Raw genomic sequence first — 21,827 nt, 5'->3', positions numbered from 1 at the left:
CAGATCAGAATGTTTAGCTTCAAATGTTGATAAACTATTAGGCTATTCATTTAGGTTATAACGCATCAATGCACACACGGCGGTAGGCTATAAGCGCGAATGTTCCATTAGCGGAAAAACACAATTGTTATATTGTTTCTTGCCTTATGCTGGGCATCATTCACAAGTGACAGGCTAATATTGTCACCCATCAGATTATTCTTTTTTGTATTCGTTGTAGATATATATATATATATATATTGTTATGGGGTGGATCAGCTTTAATATTGTGGGTAGATTGTTGCTATTCTTGATTTAACCTGGTCTTTACATATACTAAATAATATAGGTGTGAAATTGGTTTTTGATTTAGAATGGACCATTATCATGCACTTGTTTCGAATTAGGGGCAGCAGGGAAAAAAACTATCTGTGCACTTAAATAGCGAATGGAGGACGCTTTTTTCCTGTGGTTCATTTTCATGCCAGCCAAGTAGGCTATACTCCTGTTGTAAAGAGAAGCAACGTGCTTAATAGTGGAAAAGTTGAGAAATAAATGTATTAGGCCTAGCCTATAGAAAGCTGATGGGAGAAGCCTAATAACCGTGACTCACCGGTCACATGGAATTTGACTGACTTCAGGTGTGGCGTAACACAGTCGCCACGACAGCCCAAGGCACAGCACACCATGGCTAATACAGCACACTGTTTTACAGGGCTACTGTGGCAAGTATTGTAAAGCAGTTCAGTAAAAAAAAAAGTATTGTATTTAAGTGTAAGTTAGGCCTACAATACTTTTATGGAACTGCTTTACATAACTTGCCATAAAAGCCCTGTATCTGATGATTTATTCTATATAAGGCTACTGAAAATGTAAGACATACTTGTGTCCCAACCTCACATTAAATCCCTACCACCTAAGAGCCTCATGCTCACCTACAAGTTTCCTCCAGGACTTGCCCCTCTCTCACCTGCTCCACGCCCCCCTCCCCCCCTCCTTCTGTCTCTGTTCCTCAGACTTGAACTTCTCACCCTTCATATACAAAAGCAATGAGTTTGACAAAATTGCGCGTGACTTTGTCGAGAAGTGAGGAAACAAGTTAGTTGATACCATACAGGCCTGGTAGGTGTTTCATTTGAGCCAGCCCAAAAACCGCCCCATTTCTCTAAACACAAATACTTCACTGAGCACCAGAACGGAGAACACAGACACATTAAAACATAGGTATATTTAATTTCAACTGTATAATGCATACATATGATTAATTATTTAAACTAATCTGAATACAATCAATGGTGCTGAACTCCCATGGAATCATTTACATACATTGTTTTTTTTGGATTTCAGTGACCAATGACTGTTGAAAGACAAAAAAAATAAATCACCAGACAATTCCCAATGTCTTTATTTCTGTGAGAGTGATTGATGATTCCGTCCCTTCCAGCTATTTGCCGTTAAATAATATATATATTTTTTTTAAATAAGACAATAAATACAGCTGGACATAAAATAAGATGTGTACATAGACGAGCACTGATATCACTAGTCTTCGTTTTTCTGACCAGTTAGACAACCTCACACACACACACACACACACCGAGGACACATGGACGTTTCAAAGACAGACCCGTGTTGCTGTAGGTTCGGGCATGTACAGTGGCAAGAAAATGTATGTATGTATGTATGTATGTATGTATGTATGTCTGTCCTTTGGAATTACCTGGACTTCTGCATGAATTGGGTCATAAAATGTTATCTGATCTTCATCCAAGTCAATAGACACAGAGTGGGTAAACTAATAACACACAAATGATTGTATTTTTCTTGTCTATATTGAATACGTAATTTAAACATTCACAGTGTAGGTTTGGAAAAAGTATGTGAACCCCTAGGCTAATGACTTCTACAAAAGCTAATTGGTGTCAGGAGTCAGCAAACCTGGAGTCCAATCAATGAGACGAGATTGGAGATGTTGGTTTGAGCTGCCCTGCCCTATAAGAAACACTCACAAAATTTGAGTTTGCTATGTGAACCATGCCTCGCACAATCAGTCCACGGTAAGACAAATTGTCTATAACTAGAGAAAGTTCAGCACTGTTGCTACTCTCCCTAGGAGTGGCCATCCTGCAAAGATGACTGCAAGAGCACAGCACAGAATGCTCAATGAGGATTCTCAATGAGGGCACCTGGATGTTCCACAGCGCAACTGGCAAAATATTCTGGGGACAGATTAAAGTTGAGTTGTTTGGTTAGGAACACACAACACTGTGTGGAGAAATTTTAAAAAGACAGCACCCCAACATCAAAACCTCATCCCAGCTTTGCTGCCTCAGGGCCTGGACAGCTTGCTATCGTCGACGGAAAAATGAATTCCCAAGTTTATCAAGACATTTTGTAGGAGAATGTAAGGCTATCTGTACGATTGAAGCGCAACAGGACAATGACCCATAAAACAGAAGTAAATCAACAACAGAATGGCTTCAACAGAAGAAAATACACCTTCTGGAGTGGCCCAGTCAAGAGTCCTGACCTCAGCCTGATTGAGATTCTGTGGCATGACCTCAAGAGAGCAATACACACCAGGCATCCCAATAATATTGCTGAACTGAAACAGTATTGTAAAGAGGAATGGGGCAAAATTAACCCACAAAATTGACCCGTTGTGCAGGTCTGTTCCGCAACTACAGAAAACGTTTGGTTGAGTTTATTGCTGCCAATAACCAGTTATTAAAGTCAAGGGTTCACATACTTTTCCCACCCTGCACTGAGAATGTTCACACTGTGTTCAATAAAGACATGAAAACGTATAATTGTGTGTGTGTGCGTTATTAGTTTAAGCAGACTGGGTTTGTCTATTGTCCTGACTTAGATGAAGATCAGATCAAATTTGATGACTAATTTAAGCAGAAATCCAGGTAATTCCAAAGGGTTCACATACTTTCTTTTTTTTTGCCACTAAGTTTTGTAGGTGGAGTCTGAGTGGGCGGGGTTCTCTTTCATCAAGATGGCCAGATAGAGGGAACAAGTCTTCTGCCTTTCGTCCTGGCGGTGAGCACTACTTTGTTTGTGGGATTATGCTAGATACAAGCCCAGAGGTGGAGGAATACAGGACAGTATAGCTGAAGGGCTGTGCTACAGGGTGTGCTTAGGCCTCAGGCCCAAAGCCACCATAGGCCTCCAGTAGATACCAACCAACCACACCGACAGACACTGAGCAACAACCAAAACTTGTCCGGCAACACAGTACAAAAATAGAGGTCAATAAAACGAATGAACATCGCATTTACACAAGCGAATTTCCCCTCCTTCTAAATTGTTTTTGTGAAAGAATTGTGCTACGATACGAAAGTGCTCTTCCTGACAGTTACCGTAGCAACAGCGAATGTCTGAGAGAAGAGAAAAAAATAATAATTGTCAGACACCACATTTACTAAACATAGGAATTTACCTCCTCAGCATTCAAGTAAATGACAAAGTCAGACAGAACACATGACGGTAACACTTCAAACAGACAGGTCACTTTCAGCCAAAAAGAAGTCACTGAAAAACAACCAAGTGCTATTTCATCCCATTGTTCTCAGATTCCACCGATACGTGAATAAGTGAACCCTAAAACCTGAACAAAGCCAAAAGCAAGTGTTCATTAGTACGTCTCACACCTGCACAAAAACAAAACTCATATTTTTCTCCAACATATTCCTTCGACACAATGTGTTTTTGGTGCAGCCTTTGCACAGTCAGTACAGTGATTCCTCTGGAAGAATGTGCACTTATTGAACAGTTTGTACTGTGGCCAGAGGGTGGCGCTATGACTACAGCAAAGGAAAGAGGGTTTGGGGGCAAGGGGCTGGAAAGTGAGTGAAGAGGAAAAGTGGAGTAGATATTGCACGCACACACACACACACGATTAACCGGCCCGCTCTTTCCCTTCATCCATCACAACTTGCCATGTCATGCATAGACAGAGACACACACCAACCAATACAAACCACAAAACAAAGCACCCCTGTCCAAACGCTCATTAGTGTGTCCATGTGTGCCTCATACAGAAGGTTGTGTTGACGATCAGTGGCACCAGCAAGCCGATCACAGGTGTGTGTGTGTGTGTGTGTGGGGGTTCTGTCTACGCAGAACAGTTAAGCAGTTTACTGTGTCCACGGAGAAAGAATCAATGAGAGAGATAGTTTTACAGTATGAAAAAGATTGACAAGATAAAAATACAGCAGATGGAACTCAGGCCAGAACAGGAGCAGGGCCAGTGGCCGGCCAGCAACGAGTCCTGAGAGGAGAGCAAGTGTCAGTTCCCTGCCGCCAGGCCCTCTCCCAGTTCCAGAACCATAGCCAGGAACCAAACCACAGAGGTCCAGGCGTGGTGGGGGCATGGGGGGGTGCAGCAGCGGCCCACAGGGGTCATGTGACGTTAACCTCCATCACGTGGTCATCAGTAACGGGCAGCACCAGCACCTGCCGCCCCTGGCTCCAATAGAACACCTGTCCCGGACTGAAGGGCTCCAGGCGGGGCATGGGCAGACCCCTCTGCTGCTCCCCGCTGCCCACCGAGTGGACGCTGCCCCGGCTGCGGATGCTGGCTGTGTCGCCCTGGTCGTCCAGCCCTTTGTCCAGCAGGGAAATGGTGTCGTTCTCTAAGCAGCTGTCTGAGTGGCCAGAGAGAGAGAGATGAGTGTGACTGAGTGTGTGAGAGCGAGTACAAAACGCGCTGTAATAATGCCTACAAGCAAATGATCTAAACGGCATGTAAGAGGTTGACAAAGATGGCACAAAATATAGACTACCATTTTGTCAAGTAATGGGAGACATGCCTACGGACTGAGCTTAAGGACCGTTCTGCAGCTGTGGGTTACATACCCGTGTCGGGCTGAATGGCTGGGACGGCATTGTGGGGCAGGTACTTGAACACTTTGATGTTGGGGAAGGGCAGGTGACCGGCGAACAGGGGCATGACCTCCATCTGAACCCTGTGTGTGGCGCTGGCAGCCACGGGCATGGACACCACCCCCGAGCTCTTGCCACACACCGCCCAGTTACTGCTGTTGTCCACCACTGCAGACAACACACACCAGGGTAGACGGGTAAGTATCGGACATACACACACACACACACACACACACACACCTTCCCGTGTCCTACCTTCATACATAAGCTTGGTGGTCCTCAGGCCCTCTATTTCCGTAGACTCCTCCTCCTCCCCTTCCGTCTCGCTGGGCTCCGCCTGCCGTGTGATGGACACCTCGAGGCCACAGAGGGCGCCGGTGCGACAGTGCTGGTCCCCGGACGGCGGCGAGATCTCGGCCTTCAAGCTGTAAAGGGTCTGGGGAGGAGGGTTAGCAACATTGAGCGATGTTCAAGCCCAGAACGTTGTTTGTTTGCGATGAGAACAGGGTTGTGTTCATTTGGTATTTTTTGCAACGGAAAACAAACAAAAAAAGTGTTTTCCTCCATGTGGTGTCTTATGACGCGACCCAGGGCTGGGTCTTGTGTATACTCACAGAGACCCGGTCCAGCTGGAACTCATAGCGGTAGGGTTTGAAGGCTGTGTGTGTGTCCGAGGCGGAGACGGGCGCGAAGCTGGCGGAGAATGCACACTGCAGGCACAGCGGGAGGGGTTTGGCCCAACGCATCTCCCACAGGCAGAACACTGATTGCTGACTGCACACCGGCTGAGGCAAAGAGGATCAGAACAGATGTGTGTGTGTGTGTGTAGAGAGAGAGAGATGAAGTGTGTGTGTACGGTCAGTTACTCACCTGTTGCGTTTTAACATTGAGTGAGAGCAGCTCCATCGAGACTGTGGGCTGGCGCTCTGTGAGGACCGGGTCCGCCAGGTGGAAGTTTGTGTCGGACACGTTCTGGAGACACACCTGTATGTACTTCCTATGTGACCAGTCAGGAGTCAGATCAATATTTAGACTCTCGACATCACCATTAGATTCCTTACTGAATGAGCAGACATGCAAAAAATAGTGTCTATTCAATGACATTTAAAATCCTGTAGACGAGACGGTACATTACCCAATGCGGGTTCCAAATACTGCAATTGGAATTTGCATTGGGCGCGTCACTCAGTAAATAAATAAAAATGGTTCAAATTACATCATGCTGTATTTTTTGCACACATCTGTGACTGTGTGTGACAAAAATGTCACCCGTACAGGAAAAGCAGATGAGAGTGTGTGTGACCTACCTTTTCCCAGCAGAGAGTATTGAGTGCTTGGCTTTGAAAGGGACATAGAAGGTTAGGGCTATGAGAGTGGAGTAGATGGACCAAGGACAGTCGATGGAGACCTATGGAGACAGAAAGAGAACACACAGGGCTGTAAACATAGGATAGGCATGGTCATGTTCATTAGGCCACAGTGTAACAAAACCCTTTCAAACATTGAGGCGGAATACTCATTGGACAAATCCAGGTAGTCCCTCCGTTTCAGTCTGTTGTCTTCCGTTGGGTGCCTAATGAACATGACCCTAGTAAATGATATAAAGGTGGTCCTGGGGTTAACTAAAGGCTAGGAGGACAAACGTTCTTCAAACCTTTTGGTCGATGTTGATCATGCCACTGTCTACGTGGCTGTGGCTCTTGGGCCGGTGGCGGACCTCGCCGTTGGTGAGACGCTCAATGTCGGGCTTGAAGGGCGTGGGGGGGATGTGGCACAGCACCTCCAGCTGGAACTCCAGGGTGTGGTAGGGAGGGGTGGGGGGCAGGGAGATGCTGGTCACCTTCTCCGATGACTGGATGGAAAGAGCACTCTCCCCCATGCGCTCTGCAAAGAGATGGGCGCGAGAGAGAGAGAACAGAAAAGAGTTAGCAACAGCAGAAGCAGGGAAAGGCAGTCAGCATGGACCGCCAAAGGTGTCTCCCCCTATGGACCGAGGGTCATTGATCTCCATGGTAACCCCGAGACCTGCCTGGGCTAATATTAGTGATTGGAGGCAGTGGCTGGGCTGCAGTCTCTCCTCGTCTATAGACTACTTGCAATGCAAAGATTTGGATGAACTATCCCTTTAACCTCTCTGACCCTTGGCCTCTGACCCAGTGGATGGATGGAAGGCTGACCTCCCGTGCTGGACAGGACGGTAGCAGAGCAGCAGCTAGAGTGGAGGATGGGCATGGAGTCTGTATTGCTAAGCTGCAACGCGTCACCCTTCTTCACACTGTAGTGGCCTGTTGCTATGGTGAACGTCACCTTCTGGGGAATGCCTGCCAACAGGTTGTCTGGAGGGAAAACACAGATACACACTGTTACCCACACGTAAAAATACAAGGATGACCCGGTCCAACCACATATCAACCGGCAGCGATTAGCATTCACTGTTTGTGGCTAAAGAAGGGGACAGAGGGCCAGACAGACGGACCTGAGAGGGGCTCGATGGTGAGCTGAGGCTCCTGGGAGTAGACCTCGTACTGCACCACAGGGTAGATGTGAGACTGGACAAACTGGACTCTCCCCACGCTCCCGCACAGCTGACGTAACGTGTACGAGCCCGGCTCTCCAGTCTAGAGAGAAAAGAACGAGAGTGGTGAGTGGGGGAAGAGAAAAAGAGAGACCGACAAGGTGTGATAAAGTGACACTTGACCTCTAATCGACAGCGTTCCCGATTCTGTTTTAATGGAGAGGAGGCAAGGAGGGAACAGATTTCTTTAGACAAATTGAAAATGAGCCACGGGGTGGACTTGGACTCGAGACATGACTGTTGATGACGTTACAGGAGGCTGAAAGAAAACGTACAGGGGCCGTGAACAAGATGCTGTTGTCGCCGGGCTGCAGAGTTATGTCGCGTGCCCTCAACATCTGGGCCCCGTCGTCCACGGCGACCGCTGCCGGGAGGGCCCCGGCGGTGGGCGTGTCTAGGGAGGCGGAGCTGTCGTGGCGCCGCAGCAGCAGGTGCATGTTCTTACACACCACCCCCGTGGAGGTGAGCGAGCTGTCCGACGGACTGCGGTCCTGCATTTCGTAAAGCTCCAGGGCGGGAGGTAGCGAAGCCCCCATCCCGGCCCCAGCTAGGGGGCTTCCCTGGGGGAACATGACCACCCCGTCCCCCTGGCCTTGTGGTCCATGGCCCGCCCTCCTCTGGGCGCTACCCGCACGGCCCCTCGCCCCGCCCTGCTCCAGGCTGAAGTGGAGAGTGGCAGCCAGCTGCTCCACCTGCATGGCCACAGGCATCAGGCAGCGCACGCGCAGCTCCAGCTGCAGGGCGGCACCCACGTGCACCACGGCGCCAGGCGGGCTGAACTGCATCTGGCGCAGCTGGGCGAACGCCGCCATGCTCAGAGCCACAGTCTGGTCTGGAGAGACGAGAGGAGGAAGAGGGGGATGAAAGAGGGAGGTTACAGAGGGCAATGCATTACATGGCAACATTGTGACGTCAGAGTTGTGTTGGTCTAGCCTGGGTGCCAGTCTTTCTGCTCTCTTGCCAACTCCTTATGAAATTGTCAGGCTTGACAATGACAATGGAGCAGACAAAAGCACAAACAGATCTGGGGACCAGGCGAATGTTTATCAGTCTTGGGACAAAAAAATAGCCACTATTTACATGTTTGACCATTTTAGTTGGCAAGTCTCTCAGAAGTTAAGACAACCGGACAAGGATCCTTGGATTTTTCATTGTGCAATTAGAAGCTTTCAACTCATTGATGCAGTAGACAAGAACAAACAGCTTTGACTGTTCCTGCCATGTCTCGAGTGTACGCAGTGTGTGTGTGCTCACCTGAGGGTGCCGGGGGCTGGCTGGCGAAGGTAAGGATCTCCTGGCAGAAGTGCTTCCTCTCCTCCTCTGTCAGGTTGGCGTCGCCCGCCAGCAAGGCACTGGTCTGCAGGTAGCTGGCACAGTGAGTCAAGGAAACCTGAACTAGAAGATTGTATCTTGACTGACACCTGGCTATTTCAATGCAATGGGAGAGTGAAAGAAGAGAGGCTTCAGAAAGGATTCCCTACCTAGCATTGGGATTGGATGGGGGTGAAATAGTAGCCAACCTTCCTTTGAGGTCATTATACACCTAGCTACCCATGATGGAAATCTTTAGTCCACCCACTCATATAATGCTTCGAAACAGTATGAACCAGGGAGGTACTATCTGTCCAATAGGAGTCCCATGTTTTCATTTTCCATTGAAAAACAGTTGTTACGGTTGGCCCTATTGAACATGACCCTGGCTCATATAGAATGTACAGTCGTGGCCAAAAGTTGAGAGAATGACACAAATATTAATTTTCACAAAGTCTGCTTGCCTCAGTTTGTATGACGGCAATTTGCATATACTCCAGAATGTTACGAAGACTGATCAGATAAATTGCAATTAATTGCAAAGTCCCTCTTTGTCATGCAAATAAACTGACTCCCCAAAACACATTTCCACTGCATTTTAGCCCTGCCACAAAGGGACCGGCCGACATGTCAGTGATTCTCTCGTTAACACAGGTGTGAGTGTTGATGAGGACAAGGCTGGAGATCACTCTGTCATGCTGATTGAGTTTGAATAACAGACTGGAAGCTTCAAAAGGAGGGTGGTGCTTGGAATCATTGTTCTTCCTCTGTCAACCATGGTTACCTGCAAGGAAACACGTGCCGTCATCATTGCTTTTGCACACTTATCGGATCATCAAGAACTTCAAGGATAGCGGTTCAATTGTTGTGAAGAAGGCTTCAGGGCGCCCAAGAAAGTCCAGCAAGCGCTAAAGTTGATTCAGCTGCGGGATCGGGGCACCACCAGTACAGAGCTTGCTCAGGAATGGCAACAGGCAGGTGTGAGTGCATCTGCACACACTGTGAGGGGAAGACCTTTGGGAGGATGGTCTGGTGTCAAGAAAGGCAGCAAAGAAGCCACTTCTCTCCAGGAAAAGCATCAGGGACAGACTGATATTCTACAAAAGGTAGTGCGATTGGACTGCTGAGGAATGGGGTAAAGTCATTTTCTCTGATGAATCCCCTTTCCGATTGTTTGGGGCATCCGGAAAAAAGCTTGTCCGGAGAAGACAAGGTGAGCGCTACCATCAGTCCTGTGTCATGCCAACAGCAAAGCATCCTGAGACCATTCATGTGTGGGGTTGCTTCTCAGCCAAGGGAGTGGGCTCACTCACAATTTTGCCTAAGAACACAGTCATGAATAAAGAATGGTACCAACATATACTCCGAGAGTAACTTCTCCCAACCATCCAGGAACAATGCCTTTTCCAGCATGATGGAGCACCTTGCCATAAGGCAAAAGTGATAACTAAGTGGCTCAGGGAAGAAAACATTGATATTTTGGGTCCATGGCCAGGAAACTCCCAGACCTTAATACCATTGAGAACTTGTGGTCAATCCTCAAGAGGCGGGTAGACAAGCAAAAACCCACAAATTCTGACAAACTCAAAGCTTTGATTATGCAAGAATGGGCTACCATCCGTCAGGATGTGGCCCAGAAGTTAATTGACAGCATGCCAGGGCGGATTGCAGAGGTCTTGAAAAAGAAGGGTCAACACTGAAAATATTGACTCTTTGCATCAACTTCATGTAATTGTCAATAAAAGCCTTTGACACTTATGAAATGCTTGTAATTATACTTCAGTATTCCATAGTAACATCTGACAAAAATATCTAAAGACACTGAAGAAGCAAACTTTGTGGAAATTAATATTTGTGGCACTCAAAACTTTTGGCCACGACTGTACACCAATGAAGACATTGTCCATGTCGAGAGCATCTAAACCGTGACGTATTATGGGTAAATTGTGGCTGACTGACCTACAACTAACATTGAGTAGTTGTAGTCAGTCTCAACTCGCCTTTAAAATCCGTTGCAATGTCGAATGCGCCCATTGAGACTGATTGACATTGGGTCTTATACATAAGGCACCAAACGGAAGAAAATAGAATGAAACAGGGAGGGACTACCTGAACTTGTCCAATGGCAAACACTTGTTTTTGTTTCCCGCTGCAAAGAGAAGGATCTCCTGGCAGAAGTGCTTCCTCTCCTCCTGTCAGGTGTGTTCAAGACAGCTGGGAACTCTGAAAAATACGAGGTCAAATCATGAGGTCAGTGATCTTCAAGTCAGAGCTCTAGAAAGAGGCTCGAGTTCCCGAGTTGGATGACCATTCAAAATAATTTTTCCCCAGTCGGAGCTTGTCCCCCACCCAGAGTTCCCAGTTGTCTTGAACGCACTGAACTCAGAAGTTGGAGATTTCTGAGTTCCCAGTTGTTTTGAACATTGAACATTTTGAGAGGATACTCTTCAGTCTGCTGCAGGAGCTTCTGACACTCGGCCATCTGCTTCCTGGTATGAGTCACCTGCAGTCTCCACCCCTCTGCCACGTATGACCTCAGAGAGTCATCAAGGAAGCCCTCTGCTCTCTCCGGGTCACCTTTCTTCCTACGCACACAGTTAGCACCGTTTTTTATTAAATTAGAGAAACCCTACACCCTTTCATTCATTAGCACGTTTAGCTGACTGGGGCTAATCATTTTTCCAGCAACCTTCATCTTTGGAAACACCATTCAGAGATGGAGAGTGAGAGGCAGAGGGAACATAAAAAGGATAGGAGAAAGAAAGGCTTACATGTAAAACTCAGCTAGACTCTTCCCAATGAGTCGGGCTGAGCGCATCCTGCCTATGGCTCTGTACATCTCCATAGCAGCATGAGACAGCTCCTAAAAATTGTTTAAAAAAAAATAGTAATAAAAAAAAAAATTGTAAAAAAAGAGATCAGAGGACAAAGACAGCATTCACGAAATAAGAATGTTTAGCTCTGTGATGGCTTTCTGCCCCAGTGCCTAAAGAGAGTGGGCCTGGAGGGCAATGGGGCCCAATGAACTAGATACCAAGACTATAAACAGAGGCACTCTGTCTAGGAAGTGTCCCCCGCACGAACACACACAACATTATGAAGCAGAATCAAGGCTCTTATCAAGGACTACTGCTACTGGCTACACCATTATCCACCTAATCAACATGGCACTTACCAGATAGTGTTTTTCAAATGCCTCCACAGACGATAAGGCCTCATTGAGTTTTTTGTAAGGGCTCTGCAGGCTGTTGACTGTAAGAGAGAACACAGGAGACACTTAAGACTTTCTCTAAAGACCATTTCAGCTTTTTCCTTAGTGCAATGAACTTCCATGACCTCACAATGATGTGTTTGGGTTGACGGTAAAAGTACCCCACTTCAACCTCAAACAGAGAGTCATCTGCACGACAGAGGGCGAAGCGATTTTGACACGGCATACAACACAACCTTTATCAAATAACGCCAATATTATTCATTCTAATGCAGGTCTTACTACTTTATAACCAAGGGCCTATTGTGAGCGAACTGGGTCAGCTGAGCTAAAAGCCTAGGGCATTAGCGTGTGTGTGTGTAATACCCGTCTCTGGTCTCTCTTCCCCCAGGCCAGCCAAAAGGTCCACGGTGCGGTTTAGGTCCTCGGAGGTGGGGACCTTCTCGGCAACGAGGCCACACAGGTAGCCCAGAGACTTTAGCTGGGAACAACAAACAACAACACACGCATCACAACATACATAGGGCCACAGTGACAAGCTGGAAATGGAGTCTTATGACGATCACCAGAAAGTGTGTCAGAGTTTCTTGACCCGGTAAAACTCCTTGGTTTTGCAGACACAGATTAGGCCTAGTCTTGGACTAAGAAGCACTTAACAATGATTCTCCATCGAGCATACTTTTGGAAAGCAGGCCCCTTGTGACTTCAGAATGGTGTAGGCCCCCAGGGCAAGGGCTAACACAGTGTACCAGCAGTGATGTGTGTTAGGGTCAGAGGTGCCATAGGTACAGTGCATTCAGAAAGTATTCAGACATGTTGACTTTTTCCACATTGTTACGTTACAGCTTTACTTTAAAATGTATTTCTTTTTTCCATCAATCTACACACAATATATCCGATAATGAAAAACAGGTTTCTAGAATTTGCAAAAAAACAGAAATACCTAATTTACATAAGTATTCAGACCCTTTGCTATGAGACTCGAAATGTATTTATTGTTATTTAACTAGGCAAGTCAGTTAAGAACATTTCTTATTTACAATGACGGCCTACCCCGGACGACGCTTGGCCAATTGTGTGCCGCCCTATCACGGCTGGTTGTGATACAGCCTGGAATCGAACCAGGGTCTGTAGTGACGCCTCTAGCACCGAGATGCAGTGCCTTAAACCGCAGCGCCACTCGGGAGCCCAGGTGCATTCACTTTCCATTGCTCATCCCTGGAGATGTTTCTACAACTTGGAGTCCATCTATGGCAAATTTAATTGACTGGACATGAGTTGGAAAGGCACACACCTGTCTATATAAGGTCCCACAGTTGACAGTGCATGTCAGAGCAAAAACCAAGCCATGAGGATGAAGGAATTGTCCGTAGAGCTCCGAGACAGGATTGTGTCAAGGCACTTATCTGGGGATGGGTACCAAAACATTTCTGCAGCATTGAAGGTCCCTAAGCACACAGTGGCCTCCATCATTCTTAAATGGAGGAAGTTTGGAACCACCAAAACTCTTCCTAGAGCTGGCCGCTTGAGCAATCGGGGGAGGTGTTCAGGGAGGTGACCAAGAACCCAATGGTCACTCTGACAGAGCTCCAGAGTCCTTCTCTGGAGATGGGAGAACCTTTCAGAAGGACAACAATCTCTGCAGCACTCCACCAATCAGGCCTTTATGGTAGAATGGCCAAACAGAAGCCACTTGTCAGTAAAAGGCACATGAAAGCCTGCTTGGAGTTTGGCAAAAGGCACCAAAAGACTCTCAGACCATGAGAAACCAGATTCTCTGGTCTGATGAAACCAAGATTGGACTCTTTTGCCTGAATGCTGTGGGATGTTTTTCAGCAGCAGGCTGGGAGACTAGTCAGGATCGAAGGAAAGCTGAATGGAGCAAAGTACAGCGAGATCATTGATGAAAACCTGCTCCAGAGCGCTCAGGAACTCAGACTTGGGCAAAGGTTCACATTCCAAAAGGACAATGGCCCTAAGCACACAGTCAAGACAACGCATGAGTGGCTTCGGGACAAGTCTCTGAATGTCCTCGAGTGGCCCAGCCACAATCCAGACTTAAACAATGTCTAACATCTCTGGAGACCTGAAAATAGCTGTTCAGCGACACTCCCCATCCAACCTGACAGAGCTTGAGAGGATCTGCAGAGAACAATGTGAGAATCTTCCCAAATACAGGTGTGCCAAGCTTGTAGTGTTCTACCCAAGAAGACTCGATGCTGTAATCGCTGCCAAAGGTGTTCAACAAAGTACTGAGTAAAGGGTCTGAACTCTGAATACTTACAGTACCAGTCAAAAGTTTGGACACACATACTCATTCAAGGGTTTTCTTTATTTTTTTATATTTTCTACATTGTAGAATAATAGTGAAGATGACATAACACATATGGAATCATGTAGTAAACAAAAGAAAGAATTAAACAAATAAAAACATTTTATATTTGAGATTCTTCAAAGCAGCCAACCTTTGCCGTGATGACAGCTTTGCACTCTTGGCATTCTCTCAACCAGCTTCATGAGGCGGCAGGTAGCCTAGTGGTTAGAGGGCTGGGCCAGTAACCGAAAGGTTGCTGGATAGAATCCCCAAGCTGACAAGGTAAAAATCTATTGTTCTGCTCAAATAAGCAAAGAGAAATGATAGTCCATCATTACTTGAAGATATGAAAACTTGCTTGGGCCAAGAAACACGTGCAATGGACCTTAGACCGGTGGAAATCCATCCTTTGGTCTGATGAATCCAAATTTGAGATTTTTGGTTCTAATCGCAGTGTCTTTGTGAGATGCAGAGTAGGTGAACTGATGATCTCCACATGTGTGGTTCCCACCGTGAAGCATGGAGGAGGTGTGATGGTGTTGTGGTGCTTTGCTGGTGACACTGTGATTTATTTAGAATTCAAGGCACACTTAACCAGCATGGCTACCACAGCATTCTGCAGCTATATGCCAGCCCCTCTTGTTTGTTTTTCAACAGAACAATGACTCATAACACACCTCCAGGCTGTGTAAGTGCTATTTGACCAAGGAGAGTGATGGAGTGCTGCATCAGATGACCTGGCCTCCATAACAACCCAACCTCAACCCTTTTTTGATGGTTTTGGATGAGTTGGACCACAGAGTGAAGGAAAAGCAGCCAACGAGTGCTCAGCATATGTGGGAACTCCTTCAAGACTGTTGGAAAAGCATTCCAGGTGAAGCTGGTTGAGAGAATGCCAAGAGTGTGCAAAGTTGTCATCAAGTTAAAGGGTGGCTGCTTTGAAGAATCTCAAATATATTTTGATTTATTTAACACTTTTGGTTACTACATGATTCTGTGTGTGTTATTTCAGAGTTTTGACGTCTTCACTAACATTCTACAATATAGAAAAGTAAAAATAAAGAAACTCTTGAATGAGTAGATGTGTCTAAACTTTTGACTGGTAGTGTATGTAAATATGATATTTACATTATTATTTTTTTATACATTTCCAAAAATGTCTAAAACCCTTTTTTTGCTTTGTCATTATGGGGTATTGTGTAGAATGATGAAAAAAACTATTTAATACATTTTTGAATAAGGCTGTACTGTAACAAAATGTGGAACAAGTCAAACGGTCTGAATACTTTCCAAATGCACTGTATATGCAGGTAGGTAGGTAGGCCACCTTCTCCGTGGCGTAGGTCCACAAGCCGACAGTGTGGGAGCAGTTGGCCTCTAGCTGGGCGCGGTCGCAGCAGCCCTCGATCCTGTGGAGCACTTCCAGACAGCTGAGAAACACCCAGCAGTCCAACGCCCCCTGGACCACATACACCTACACACACAAAATGAGGATCTCTAGATTGACATTTTATATACTTTTTTAAAATTTGTGGATACAATTTTAAAAATTCTTCAAAACATTCAAAAATGTCACACCATGGACACCAGAAGCACCTTCTCCACCCATGCCCCACACACACAGCTCATGCACAAACCAAAGCCAATATATCACACCAATAGAGGAAACCAAACTCTTTTTGGCAGGAGGCAACAGAGTTATACAATGGTAGGGGATACACAGGAGAGTCCGTGGCCAGAATCAGAGTGTTTGAGGGGATCAGTTTGAGCAAGACGAGGTGCACTGCAGAATAGTTCATCTTCATCACATAACGAGTAGTAATTTGCGATCGAAGGTTATTTGTATGTCAGAAGTTCGGGCCCAGTCAGACTGCAATACAGTACTGAAAAACACACGGTACCTCGAGCAGGCGCAGCTCCTGGACGCAATTGTGCAGCAGCTCCAGGGCTCGCTGGGTGACCTCCCAGGGCCTCTGGAGGAAGATGAGCAGGGTACACTGGCGGGAGAACAAGTAGCTGCGCAGGTCCAGCAGGCTGGCTTCGCCGCGCTGGATCAGCTCGCGCTTCTCCATGTCGATGGGCCGCCGCAGGAGCAGGCCGCTCCAGCGCTTCACCGGGGCACAGAACGAGCCCAGCCAGTTGGCCCCGTCTGAAAGACGTAGACACAACAGACAGACGTAGACACAACATAGAAAAAGACAGCAGACATGGACACAAGAATAAGATTTTGCCCTGAGTAGTACAGCAAACCAACACAAATAGGCCTATAGTAAAAGGTAGGCAGGGCTCTACGCTGACCTTTTTTTACAAGGAGCACGTGTGCACCTAAGTTGAAAAATGTAGGCGTACACAAATACATTTTGAAGCGCAATGAAAGATTTGTAGGGTAATAAAAGGTGGAATCCTTCATTTTTCTAAGCACACAGGTGCTGCTAAATAAAAATTCCAGGTCACACAGCTAAATATTTAGGCGCTATACAATTAAAATGGTCGCACTGTAGAGCCACGGTAGGGGTAGTAAACAATGCCACTGTACCTCCAGCCCCAAAGTTGAGGACATACTGAGTGAAGAGAGCGTCCAGCTCATCGTACTGGACCAGGGCATCCTCAAACTGCTGCAGCATCTCGAACACAAAGGCCAACTCCTCCTGCACAACACACACACACACCCACCCGTTGGTTAAATAGGTTACAACTGCTTCCCCTGTAGTAGAGCATGGATGATTGACAGGTGGTGGTAGTGACCCACCTGCACCATGAAGTAGTCGCAGAAGCTCCAGCCGGGCTCAGTGCGTTTCTCGCGGAGAGTGCGCATGTCATCCTCGAAACGGCCCAGGTTCTTGGTGAAGGACATGAGTAGCAAGGTGCGCAGCTTGGTCAGGAAGGCGCTCCACGAATCCTGGGACCGAGACGACTCCTTCAGAGGGTCCGACAGAACCACACACCTGAACCACGGGGAGGGGAGAGAGAGAGTGTGGGGGTGTTAGAGGGAAAAGTCCCCAACTCTCCTCCTGGAGAGCCACACACCTGCAGGCTTTTGGGCCATCCCTCAACTAGCAAATCTGATTCTACTAAATTAGTTGCTCAGGTCCTTGTTAAGATGAATTTGGTGTGTTACACAACAGGATTGGATCAAAAGACTGGTAGACAAAAGACGCTCAGATTCTGTTATAACAAGAGATGAGAGTGGTGATGTTGCCGACCTGTCGCTCTGCTTGTTGCAGAAGTCGTTGCGGATCTTGTCCACGATGGAGGTGCGCGGCAGGATGTTGGTCTTGTTCTTCTTCTTGGCTTCGCTCTCCACCACCACGATGAGCCAGTCCACCGAGCCGTGCAGCCGCAGGGTGCTCTGCCACCGCAGCATGTCATCCTTCACCGACGCCTTGTACATCTCAGTGTCCTGACACACACACAGTATATAAAACATTAAGAACACCTGCTCTTTCCATGACAGACTGACCAGGTGAAAGCTATGATCCCTTATTGGATGTCACTTGTTAAATCCACTTCAAATCAGTGTAGATGAAGGGGAGGAGACAGGTTGAAGAAGGATGTTTAAGCTTCGAGACAACTGAGACCTGGATTGTGTGCCATTCAGAGGGTGAATGGGTAAGACAAAAGATTTAAGTTCCTTTGAACGGGGTATGGTAGTAGGTGCCAGGTGCACCGGTTCGTGTCAAGAACTGCAACACTGCTGGGTTTTTCACGCTCAACAATATCCTGTGTGTATCAAGAATGGTCCATCACCCAAAGGATATCCAGCCAACTTAACAAATGTGGGAAGCATTAGAGTCAACATGGGCCAGCATCCCTGTGGAACGCTTTCGACACCTTATAGATTCCATGCTAGGGATGCAAACCTCATTAACCGGTCAACAAACGGTAAAACATTTTCCAAACACTAAAACGACGTGCCCAACAGAAAATACTATCCGAGACCTGTATATAATGACAAGATCCTTATGTTTCCGCCCTAACAATGGGAGTCATCCCAAAGCGGCAAGGCAGGCGACAAGCTTAGGCCCAAAATAAGCCCATAGAAACAAATTGGACAGATTTTTGGATAGAGTGAAACCACTCGCTACGCCTCTTCCTCTCTGATACGATGCATGCATACAAGGACTGGCCATTTTTCATTAAGAGCTTAATGGAAACGTGCAGCAATAGCAAGCCCTTCATCTTACACTCAAAAGGCTGTAGCCTGTTATTGAACTCTAATAAAAACGTCATTTTCAAACATTTGCCAAAATGCAATTAGAGGAAACCAGTTCAAAACAGCGCACCTAATGTTCCATATGTGAGAGGAAACTTAGAAAGAGGGGGAATCTAATAGCAACTACTATGATGGCTTGCTAACACGACTAAGGATTGTGCCTTTGGCTTGTGGACAACGAAAGAAAGTGGATATGAAAACCAATAGCACGGGAGAGAAATGCTGGTTAAGGAGCACGAGGAAGGCTATATAAAAGAATTGCCTCCACGTTTCTATGGACGGATGATCGCAAGGCTACTTCGAAGCAAGGTAAGACATTCCTCATTATTTGAAGTAAAGTAAAACGTTCAGGTTTAAAACAATTACACTGCCTGAAGCTCCCATTGCATAGTGATGGGTGATGCGCTGATAGTCTATGGTAGGCAGGCTATAGCCTATGCAGCAGAATGGCGAATAAGAGGCGTGCTTTACATGTTGAGATGTAGAAAAATAAAAATAGCATTAACACACCCATATGAGACAAACACACACACGGCCATTGGAGTTTTTCGTGTGAATCATAATACAGTGTTGAATGTTATGATACCAACAACAATGCCGGTCTGTCCAATATGGTCCTACTACATCAAATAGCGACTACTCACACAACAGTCTGTCCAGTATATGTGCAGGAAGGGAAAGGTGAGCAGGGCTCTGTTTCCATCCTTAGGAAGTAGCTCCTCTTTGAACTGAACAAAGTTGGCCTCGAGGTGAATCATCTTTGGTGCGCGTCCGTAGGACCTTCAGACGAGGAGACATTGGCATTGAAAACAAAGGAACTTAAAAACACAGTCGGGCACCCACGCTCAAACACGTACACATCCACAACTTTGCACAAACCACACAGTTGCGCAAGCGTGCACACACACACACATCGGATAGCGAAGTGCAAACATCCCAATAGCTCACCTCCTCCACTCCATGGACTCCCTGGGTAACTGCTGTGCCAGAGAGGTGTAGAGAGAAGTGAACAGGCTCTGGTCGCCAGCACCTGTGTGTCGGCATTGAGACAGAGTAGTGTAGAAGAGAGAAAGGGAGAGAGAGCAGACAGGCAAAATAGTTCAACCACTGTGCTTCCAACCAGCATCTTATTCCAATTTTTAGGGCTCAATGAGATCAGTGACTCATTTGTTTCGTTCCATTTTATTAGCTAGCCATCTAGCTATGTCTCACTGCACACCTTAGGCTACGTCAACCAGAGCAACAGTCTGAGTTTGCAACAGAGGCACCGTAACAGCACTATTTGTGTTTTGAGATCATAGCGAACTACACTAGCTAGCTAGAGAACATGTGTTTGAAATAACGCCCTGTCAGGGTCTTGTCAAGCTCTTGTCGTTGATACATTGACAGTCCTCAAACTTGAACAGTCTGCGCAGTGTACTACTTGTAGATATTCTCATCCAGACCTCGTTTGATTAGTAGCTTGTTAACTAGCTAGCTAAAACAGCCCGAGTCGACTATGTAAAAGAATGGATTGCATGAGGAATATACTATTTTGTTAGCTACTAACTAGCCTAGAAAGCGATGTCCTTTTAATAATGGCCAATGTAGGGACTTCTGAAACCATCTTTAAAAACGATATACAGTAGCTGACTAGCACGCTGGTTAGACAAAATAGATTATCTGCAGCGGCCACTGCATTGGTTGAGGTGTCAATCAGATTCACCCAGCACAGCAGCCACTGAGGAAAACTGTAGCTAGCTAGCCAAGCAAGCTAACATTGCTAACGTTAACGAGACAACTCAAAGGTTTAACTAACATGTCACAATCGGCTTGTTTTCCATAGTGTAGATTATTGGCTTTTCTTCATGGGCCTCCATGGATTCCGAGAGTCAACATTAGTCCTCCATTTGAAAGTGAACAATATCACTAGTGTTGTTATCAGAGGTGTACATTTCTGCTTGTATCGAATTGGGGCCTTTTTCATTTCCTGTATGTCCCTTAGAAGATGACGACATCCGGCACAACGTCAACGAGAGTTATGCCGCCTTCATGATTTGACCTTGTTTTTCCCCCCGAGTTCCCAGCTGTCTTAAAAGCACCATAACTATTGTGTGTGTGTACGTGTGCACGTGGCAAATGGTGTGCATGTGTTATGTTTGCCTGTGTGTGTGTTTCTCAGATTTTACTGAGTTACAGTTCATATAAGGAAATCTGCCAATTGAAACAAATTCATTAGACCTTAATCTATGGATTTCACATGACTGGTCACAAATAACTATTAAAAAAAATGTATGTGTGTTGGAGTGTCAATGTAAGTATTTGTGAGTATGTGAGTCCAGTATGTATGCATAGTCAGAACGAGTTAGTGCAGAAGGGGTCAATGCAGATATTCCGGGTAGCTATTGGTTAACTATACTGGACAAAAATATAAACGCAACATGCAACAATTTCTAAGATTTTACTGAGTAACAGTTCATATAAGGAAATCAGTCAATTGAAACAAATTCATTAGGCCTTAATCTATAGATTTCACATGACTGTGTGTGTGTGTGTGTGTGTGTGTGTGTGTGTGTGTGTGTGTGTGTGTGTGTGTGTGTGTGGGCGCTAAGGTATGGAGAGTCAGTCCAGTTCAAGTGTTAAGCAGTTTGATGGCTTGAAGATAGAAACGGTCTCTAACCCTTTTGGCATCAGACTTCATGTTCCGGTACGTCTTCCCGATGTTAAGGGAGTAAACATCTCGTAAACACCCCTATTTTGTGATTCTTTTGGCATTTATCTTTACCTTTTTTGCACTAAATGTATCTACTATCATTTTTTATGATTGACAAGAACTTTTCAGATTGGCAGTTACTAACCTCAATTCCGGCTTTAACTTAGACTTTGACTCATCTGCTCTGGCCTCTTTGTGTAATTCCGACATCATTTTCGGGCTATCCAAGAGTAAACGCCGGCGAAAGGGGGAAGCTATCAACGGGACTCTCGTAACTGCAATATTCTCTACTTTTCTGAAACATGGCTTTCGGACAAGATACCCCCTATGGCTATCCAACTCAATGGATTCTCCATTCACCGAGGAGACAGGACATTGGATTTAGGGAAATCGAGAGTAGGATGGGTATGCCTCTTCATCAACAGCAAATGGTGTGCTGACTCTAGCGCAGTGGAAGGCTCAACCCATTGTTCACCCATCGTGGAATACCTCATGGTCAAATGCCGATCCTTCTAGCTCCCGAGAGAGCTTATCTGTTATTGTGACTGCTGCATGTATTCAGCCTCGGGACAATAAAAACAACTATCTGCCACTCAATGAACTGTACAAGACTATAAACAAGCAGGAAACCATGCAAAT

The 21,827-nt window shown here is 46.2% G+C and overlaps 1 protein-coding gene across 2 annotated transcripts; it reads right to left on the bottom strand.

The window, feature by feature from the left end:
* Window positions 1-2,889: 2,889 nt before the first annotated feature.
* On the bottom strand, window positions 2,890-20,492 carry LOC112253979 (trafficking protein particle complex subunit 10). Of its 2 annotated transcripts, none has more exons than XM_042324106.1 (23): window positions 20,295-20,492; window positions 19,445-19,526; window positions 19,141-19,276; window positions 17,487-17,683; window positions 17,033-17,228; window positions 16,820-16,931; window positions 16,185-16,432; window positions 15,611-15,757; window positions 12,336-12,450; window positions 11,934-12,010; window positions 11,530-11,621; window positions 11,203-11,343; window positions 8,702-8,814; window positions 7,723-8,279; window positions 7,349-7,490; window positions 7,026-7,208; window positions 6,527-6,756; window positions 6,180-6,280; window positions 5,743-5,869; window positions 5,487-5,657; window positions 5,128-5,308; window positions 4,846-5,040; window positions 2,890-4,634 (listed from the first exon to the last, which is right to left on the bottom strand). In XM_042324106.1, exons 1-23 carry the CDS (start codon window positions 20,353-20,355, stop codon window positions 4,390-4,392), a joined length of 3,849 nt encoding a protein of 1,282 aa, XP_042180040.1. In that variant the 5' UTR covers window positions 20,356-20,492; the 3' UTR covers window positions 2,890-4,389. The 2 variants fall into 2 exon arrangements, with proteins under 2 accessions (XP_042180040.1, XP_024281916.1); XM_024426148.2 differs by having other exon boundaries at window positions 7,050-7,208; window positions 20,295-20,491.
* Window positions 20,493-21,827: the final 1,335 nt, after the last annotated feature.

This window comes from Oncorhynchus tshawytscha, linkage group LG07 (assembly GCF_018296145.1).
Source record: "Oncorhynchus tshawytscha isolate Ot180627B linkage group LG07, Otsh_v2.0, whole genome shotgun sequence".
Classification (NCBI taxonomy): Eukaryota; Metazoa; Chordata; class Actinopteri; order Salmoniformes; family Salmonidae; genus Oncorhynchus; species Oncorhynchus tshawytscha.
The sequence above is the reverse complement of the archived record's forward strand: the minus strand, read 5'-3'. Positions and strand labels throughout refer to the sequence as shown.